The sequence below is a fragment of the Diaporthe citri genome (genome assembly GCF_014595645.1).
Source record: "Diaporthe citri strain NFHF-8-4 chromosome Unknown scaffold_1, whole genome shotgun sequence".
NCBI lineage: Eukaryota > Fungi > Ascomycota > Sordariomycetes > Diaporthales > Diaporthaceae > Diaporthe > Diaporthe citri.
In genome coordinates, this window is record NW_025064846.1 from 10,280,304 (window position 1) to 10,288,690 (window position 8,387).

Below are 8,387 nucleotides of genomic sequence, written 5' to 3' on the forward strand. Positions count from 1 at the left end.
GAAAGCAGCGGGTTGAAATTGCAGCCACAGAGCGAATGGAAATTGGATGTGACGGATTTATAGGATATTAAAGAACACAAAATATAAGTCTGAAGCCGTTTGGTGGTCCTCCCCTCTCTCGCTGTTCCCGGTTTTGAGAATTTCACTTCTCATCCCTGTCCTCGAGTCGCAGTGGCTCCATGTACGTGACCATATCACCATCATCATCATGGTCGTTGTCCATCATGCTTATGCCACCACCAAAGTCGTCGTCTTCGTCGTCCTCGTCATCTGGTTTTGCGGCCCCGTACAGCTTATCTGCCACTTCCGGGGGCAACGTGAACTTGCCCGGGCTGTACGAAGGAGGAGGCTGTGAATTCGCTGCAGGAGTAGCGTTTGGGGCATTGGGCGGTCTGCGCTGCCATTCCTTGGCCTCGGGAGACCCGACGAGAGACTTGGGCTCGTGCGGATCGAAGGCCGTCTGGAGCTTAGAGCTGAGTGGCCCGGCGGCCGGTGTCGACTGGACTTTCCTGACCACGGGACGCTCATCTGTCTTGGGGAACCCGCTCGGGAACGAGATATCCCGGTGTGTCTTCCTCGATAATGGCTTGACCGCCACCGGTGTGACGGGAGGCTCGTCGAAATCGAGAAGAGTGCCCGTCTTGCTGCTGCCGTCCATGTCCTCGAGCCTGATGTCCTCCTCCTTCTCGATAGGCTTCTCGCCCCCGCTGATGTTTGGGAAGCCGCACTTGGTGAGGATCTGGGCGATCAGCCCTGGGTATCTCAAGTGTCCTTTGACGTCTTCGGTCAGATCGAGGTTCTCGACGCCCTCAATATCCTCCACTGCTTGCAGGCCTGCAATACCGAGTTGGATGCTCGTGGCGCGGTAAAGGAACGCAAGGATGTAGTCGTTCTCTGAGTAGACGTTGAATAGCTTTCCGGTGACAACACTGCGGATCAACTGCCACTCGTCTCGGTTTGACGGCGTCGGCGCTCCGACGAAGACGACAGTGTCCACCAGCCCGAATGCCCTGCGTTCTGCGAGAGTCTTGAGGCAGACGTAGATGACCCGCGCACCCAAGGAGTATCCAATGAGTGTGACTGGCCGTTCCCCTTGAATTTTGTTGATCAATGCGTCCGCCAAGATCCGACCGGCCTTTTCAGACCTATTTTTGGCCAGGTTGAAAGGGTTGTCGACACCAGCTGCCAGCTTGAGAAGCTGGATCGGCCAGAGTGCTGCCCATAGGGTGGCCAGGACGGTGCGCTTAAGGATTTCGATCTTCAAAACGCTCCACGCATATGACGCTACCGTGTCCTCGAGGGCGTGCCCGAGTTCCAGCAGGCTGTTCATCTCATACCTGAGGGCAAAGGCCTCTGACTCATCGCCGAGGGCGCGCCAAGGTTTGGTCACTTCATCTTCAGAGATGAGCCAGCCGTTGATTCCAATAGAGACCCTCAGCCTTCGGACGTCCTTTTCTTCCTTGCGGAATTCGCTGCCCCATTCATCCTTTAGGGGCAGGAACCGGAAGTCCTCGACTTCCCTTGCGTACTTGTCTGCCATCTCGCCCTGTTTCGGAGTCAGTTGTCGAGGTCACTGCGAGAAAGGGAATCTTGAAGGGGCACCAACAGTCATTCGCGCTCCAAATGCCCCAAAAAGAGTTCCAACCAAGGCACCGTTCATCCAGAAGATACCCAGGAAGCTAGCCAGCCCTCCAAGTCCCACAGACCCCATCAGGCCCCCGATGGCACCAGCTACGACGGGTGCTGCGAGGCCGCCAGTCACTCCGATGATCGCGGCACCAGCCACCGACGCGAGGCCGACTTTCCAGAACCTGCCCACCTGCCCCTGCTGCTTGCGCTTCTGGGCCTCGGCCTCGGCAGACATGGTCTCGTCCTTCTTTGCCTTCTCTGCCTCGGCCGACGCCTCGATCATGGTCTTGGCGATCTCCTTCTCCTCGTCGGTCAGGAAGGACAGGGGAAGCTCGAGCGCGGAGGTCAGGTAGGTGATGAACGTCCTCGCGTAGGCCGTGTATTTGCCCGTGGAGAGGAGAAGGATGAGCACGGCGCTGACGACCTCTTTCCGGTCCTCCGCCGGAATCGTGGTCAGCCTCGTGGGGATTGGGTGGTAGATAGCCTGGAGAGACTCCACCGCCTTCGCAGTGTCTTGGGCTGCCTTGTTCTGCGAGGGTCCGCCGCCGAAGTCGATGAGATCCTCACCCTCGGCGGGACTGTCCGCCTTGATCTGGGCCACCTTCCTCTGGCGTTCCGAGCGCGCTTCCAGGACCTTGTTGTCATCGCTGGCAGACAGGATCTCCCTCAGCTTGGTGTGGAACTCCTTCTTCCACTCGTCAAAATGCGTCAGTGCTGCTTTGCGCAACGCAATGAGCTCCGGGCTCGGTGGTGTGTGCGCCTGTGAGACGGAAGCCTCTGCCTTGGCCTTCGCGGCGGCGGAGGCGGCAGCGGTAGAGGTTGAGCCCCGCGGCGAGTAGTCGCGGTCAGACGGGGCGTGCGGTGCGTAAGACCGAGACCGAGACGCATCCTTGGTCGCTTGGCCGTCGTCTCTGTCGTGGAGCTCCAGCTGTGACCGCATGTACGCCGTGATCTCGGTCACGAGCTGATACAGGGCTCTCCGCCGGGCTGGGTTCAAGACCACCAACACCTGGCGAGGCTCGGAGCTTAAGGGCGCCATCTTGCGCCCACGGTTGGCCGCCCCTCTTCCTGGATATGGGATGCAGTTGGTATGATGGGCAGTTTCAACAGGTCTTGAGCCTTTGAAAGGTGTGAAGGAGCCCCCTTAGTCTTTCTGGCCAAAACGAGGGACGTGTTGGCGAGGCAGACGTCGGCGCCGTTTCGGTCAGCTCATTTTATTTCGCTGCCTGGACTGCATGTGCCAAGACTCCCGGAGGATCGCAGCATGTGCTGAGTGGTGGTCTGGTTGATTGAGCCGGGCTGCGCCTCGCTTGAACGCGTCAAATATTGTCCTGAGACGTAGACCGTGCTTCGTATCCCATGTCTGGTGTGCTCTCGAAGTTGTGTGTCAAGGTGAAGACTCGGCCCATGGTTCGCGAACAAAGGACCCCTCATGGTGGCTGGTGGACTCACTACTGCACCTGAACAACGACTTACACCCACCCTGCCGGGCCAACCACAGTCAGTAACACATCTTCGAGGATGACATGGTTGCAACACATAAAAACCAATAAAACCCACACAATTCCCACCAACCTTTTGTTGCGTTCCTAGAATACTGTTCAGATTAGCAGACCCTCCCGGCTGTTGTGGAATTGGTTTATGAGCTGCTCTCTGCCAATAACACCAACACCACTTGTAAACAAAAGCAAATCAAGCCATGCGGAGTCAAAGGCGACAAGGGGAGCGTAGCAGCGCCGACAGATCACTCCTGAAGACATGTCAGGTATGCTCTCATGCAAAGCTCCGCTGCGACAGAACCCAGAATTCCGGCTCGTGCGACCGTTGTCTCCGGCTTAAGAAGACATGCGTCTTTCCTCCTGCACGGCGAGGCGCTGCACCGGCACAACGTGTAAAGTAAGAAATATTTGGGGCCAGAGCAGGTTATTGGTCCGGCCATGACGCTCTACGGCTAACACGCTATCGAGACAGTCGTATCAGTGAACTCGAGGCCAAGATAGCCAAGCTTGATGATATTCTGAGCTCTCAACAATTGGGCAGCGGAGGCTCGACGGCATCTCCCGCCAGCGATCGTGGCACTTCGAGGTCTCCCTCCACAGAAGCTGGCGAAGCCGCAGAGTCATCACGGGCCCAGTCGGCCAACGGAGTCTCGCTTGACCCCTTTCAGCTGGGCCTACTGTCCATCGAAACCGGAGATTTGCTTCTCGATCGGTTCAGAGGATCTTTAACGCCGTATTTCCCCTTCGTGATCATACCGGAGTCAGCAAAAGTGGCAGACCTGCATCGAGAGAAGCCGATAGTGTGCCTTGCAATTCTCTTCGCATCCTCGTATGATGATGAGGCTTTTCAGGGGCGTATCTCTCGCTTGTTTGAGCAGATGCTGGCCGCTGCACTGCTGCAGGGCAGGATTGCTTCTCTCGAGAACCTGCAAGGTTTGTTGATATACACTGCTTGGTGAGTGCAATTCGGTCTCTGGGCTCAAGAGTTTGCTGCTTACTTCACCATTTACACCTGGGGGTTATCTGACATGTTCTAGGATGCAATATCAGCCACGCCCACGAAAGCACACTCAGAATATATTCCTTGCTATGAGCATCATGTATGACATGAGATTTCATAAGCCTGAAGAGCTGCCAACACTGGAAGTCGAGAATGGTCTGGGGCTCTTGACCGGAGGTCTGAGAGCAGATGAGGTACGGGCACTGGTAGGTCTATACAGTGTTGCTTCGTGGTGAGACACATGTCAATTCCTTGTTGGCTGCTGTGATCTGATTGTTGAAAGTGCCTCCGTCATCTTGGACAAATTTCGCTGTTTCCCGACAATACCTCTTTTGACGGAAAGCTGTGAAGGGCTGGCTCAACGAGCTGAATACCCGACGGATCGATATCTGCCAAAAATCGTCGATTTGTTGCGTATGGTTGAGGATGTGGACAGCCTAGCAAAAAGCAATACTCCTCATCATCGCGATGGGATCTCGGCCGCCCGGATCAGTCATCTACAATATCAATGGCGGTCTCTCAAGGAGTCCTTGCCGGCTCATGCGGCAAGCTCTCGTTAGTAGCTCCTTCATTTTCGAAGCCAAGTCAAAGTTGAGCAAAAGCTGACTCCAGGGTGAAAGCTTTCCTGAGATTTCAGACTCGTGCCGCGGAGCTCTTGCTGGGAGAGATGTCTCTGCCCGGTTCCCCTGTCAGTTTCTCAGTAGATCCTTCTACCAGCCTTGCCGAGACCATCTCCGCCGTGTTGGAATATTCTAGATGTCTAGGCTATTATTAATACGGGATATCCTTTTCCCCATACGTTTGCCACTGTATGGAGGATAATAACTATAAATAGGGGCCTTCCCTCCTATTGAATAGACATTAGCTAGCCTAATAAACTAAGCATTTAACGCTATTATTTAACAGGTTATAAGGCCCAAAGCTTACCTAAAATGGCAACGCTAACTCAATATGGAAAACGGCTAACCTAATACGGAAAACACACATTACGTAACACCCCTAATCGCCATTACTTCTCAAACCTTTTAAATAAGATAAGCTTTATACTTAGAAATATACCTTTTAATTAATTACCTAATTAAGCTAATTAATAAGCCCTTAACTAATTAAATCGCCTTATTTAACGTTATAAATTAACTTTATCTTTTAACTTAAAGCTTATATATAAAAACCATACCTCTTTTACTTAAACACTTAACCGTTTCTCTATTAATACTTAACTTACTTATATAATTTATATATTATTTAAAAGCCTTTATTAAGAATAACAAGAGCATTTCTTTAAATTTTAAAAACTACATTAAATCAATACTAAAAACGCAAATTTTAATAAAACCATAATAATCCTTAAACTCCCTTAAAAACACTTAATTATATCTTAGCTATCTTTAGTTTATAATACCTTAAAAATATATTATTTAAAAATCCTTCTTCTTTTCTTTATAACTATATTACTTTAATACTTATATCTTTATTCCTTAACTTATTAAATTTATTTAAAATTTACTATATTTTTCTCTTTATTATCTTAATTATTTTAATAAATATTTTATTTATTTATCTTAAAATAGCATCCCTTAATAAGTATAGTGTTCCACTTCTTAATAAAATGAAAAACTATATATATTAAAGCGTTAAAATCCAAGCCTAGCTTAAAAAAGAAAACGCTATTAAGAATAATCTTAAGAATCTTTTCCAGGGCTTATTTTTAGCTTAAAATAAGAGAGCCCTTATTAATATTAAACTTATGTATAGGTAGGGGTTTATTATATTTATAAAAGATATAAATAGTGCTTAAGAAGTATAGGATATACTTAAATCTTATTATAAACTAATGTAGTCGCGAAATCTTCCGCTGCGCTAAAAGGGAGAGGGACCCACTGGTTGCCCAGGGGGCTTTTTTGCAGGCTTATTAAGGGCATAATAAGCTTACCACGCTAGGCTTCAAGGGCATACTGCATCATAAACCTTTTAAGTTTATAAACCAATATTTACTTTGTAAAGAGTTCTTTAATATTAATCTTAATAATTTTAAAATTATAAAAGAATATATTAATAAGCTAAAGCTTTTTTTAAAGAATTTAAAGGCTAATAATATAATTCTTTTTAAATAAGTTATAATTAGCTAAATTTTTTATAGCTTAAACGATAAATATATTAGCTTTATTTAAAATATAACTTAAAGTTTTAAAAAAGATTTAAATGCTTATATAGTTAAATTTCTTTTCTTTAGCTTATTAAATAAAAGTAAAGGAAAACCCTTTAAATTATTTAAAAAAGCTTTATATATAAAGGGTAAGAAAGATAAGAAAAAAATTATTATATGCCTTAATTATAAAATAAAGGGCTATATTTAAGAGAATTGCTATTTCCTTTATTTAAATAAGGTACCCGCTAGCTGGAAAATAAATAAATAAAGAAAAGAAAAGGAAAAAACTACTTTTTTAAGAAAGAATATAAGCTAAGAAAAATAGGAGAAAATATAAAAGCAACTCTTAGCTTTATTAGCTAGCATAAAGTTTCCCATGGCTTTAAAAGGCGCTTAGGAAAAACTTATGGCTTATATAGCTATAAATAATTTAATAAAAAATATTAAATATAATAAGAATTTATTAAATTTCTTATAACTTTCTTTTAATAACTTAATGGAAATTAAGGTAAATAACCTTATATATACCTTATATATATATAATAATAATAATAGTAGCTAATAATAATAAATTTATAGGAAATTAATAATATATAGATTTCGTAGAAATAGCTGTAAATATTATTGTAAATATAATAAGTTTTAAAGATATACGCCTTTTTAATATTATATATATAATTAATAAAACCGTAAAATGGGGTGATGCAGGTATTATATTTATAAATAAAATAGGGGACTTAATAATTAAGTTTCTAGAAATAAATATTATAAAGAAATTCTTTAATATATATTATATGCCTTTTTTAAGTTTAAATATACTTAATTATAAGTATATAAGTAATAAGATTAAATTAAAATTGGAAGGAAATATTATTAAACTATATTCTTAAGAAATAAATAAGCTAATAACTTAAGGATATTAAAAAATAGCTTATACTTTATAAGAATTAATATAATAAAATAAATAAATAAGCTTAAATATACCTTTTAAAAACTATATATAACTTAATAAAATTTAAATATAAATAATAAAAATAAAGAATAAATATATAAATAGCATTATAAACTAAGTTATATAAATATTTAAGCTTTGGAAATATTTCTTTAAAAATATAAAATAAATATATTAATAAATAAACCTATTTAAGAATATATAAGTAATTATAAAGTATGCTTAAAAGCTAAGCATATTGTTAGCGGGTGCAGGGAATTATGTAAGAAATGGTACTGCGTTAAATTCCGGCTAGCTATAAAAAGCTAGCTTTCACGCTTATTTTAAACATTCTTTTAAGAAATTAACTCTTCTCTTTTTATATATATTTAATGCTTTAATTAAGCTTTTCTTATTTTTAAAAATTTTTAAAATATTTATTTTTTCTCTTTCTTTAATTGCCTTTTATTCCTATTTTCCCTTTTTATTATATTAAAGCTCCTTCTTAAGTTACCTTTAAAAGGATTTAGCAAAACTTATTCCTTATTATTTAAGTGGCTTATTTTTATTAATAATTTAGCTTAGGCTAATTTTAATTTTATGCATTTTTAATTAATAATAAAAAAAATAAAAAGTTAGCTATAAGTTAATTATTTATTAATTTTCTCTTTTCTTTTATTTTTATATTAAATATTATTAAATTATTTTATATCTTAACTTAAAGCTTTAATTAAAGCCTATATTTATTTTTAACTTATTATAAAAAAGAGTTAAGTATAATTAAACTTATAATAATATTATAAATATCTTAAAATTATTTTTTAATCTTAAGGTACCTTTTATACTTTTAATATTTAAATAAAATACTATCTTAATTTTATATTAATATATTATTAAGCTTTAAACTTATTTTAAGTTTCTTATTAAAAATTATGCTTAAAATATAATAATAATATAAACTTAAAATTAAAATAATAAATTTAAACTTTATAAATATTACTTAATATTAATTAAAGGTACTTTAAATTTTTAATTAATATTTATTATTATTATTACAACCTTAAGTTTAAAATAAAGAAAGCCATAATATAAAATTAAGATATTTACCTTGCTTACTTATAAATTTAATAAATAATATTATATTATATATTTTTATATTAATTAAATTATATAAGAAAC

The 8,387-nt window shown here is 40.9% G+C and overlaps 1 protein-coding gene across 1 annotated transcript; it reads right to left on the reverse strand.

The window, feature by feature from the left end:
* Positions 1–142: 142 nt before the first annotated feature.
* On the reverse strand, positions 143–2,668 carry INS49_002679 (uncharacterized protein; the record flags this gene model as incomplete). The annotated part of the gene is made up of 2 exons (XM_043163486.1): positions 143–1,546; positions 1,646–2,668. 2 exons carry the CDS (start codon positions 2,666–2,668, stop codon positions 143–145), a joined length of 2,427 nt encoding a protein of 808 aa, XP_043031992.1.
* Positions 2,669–8,387: the final 5,719 nt, after the last annotated feature.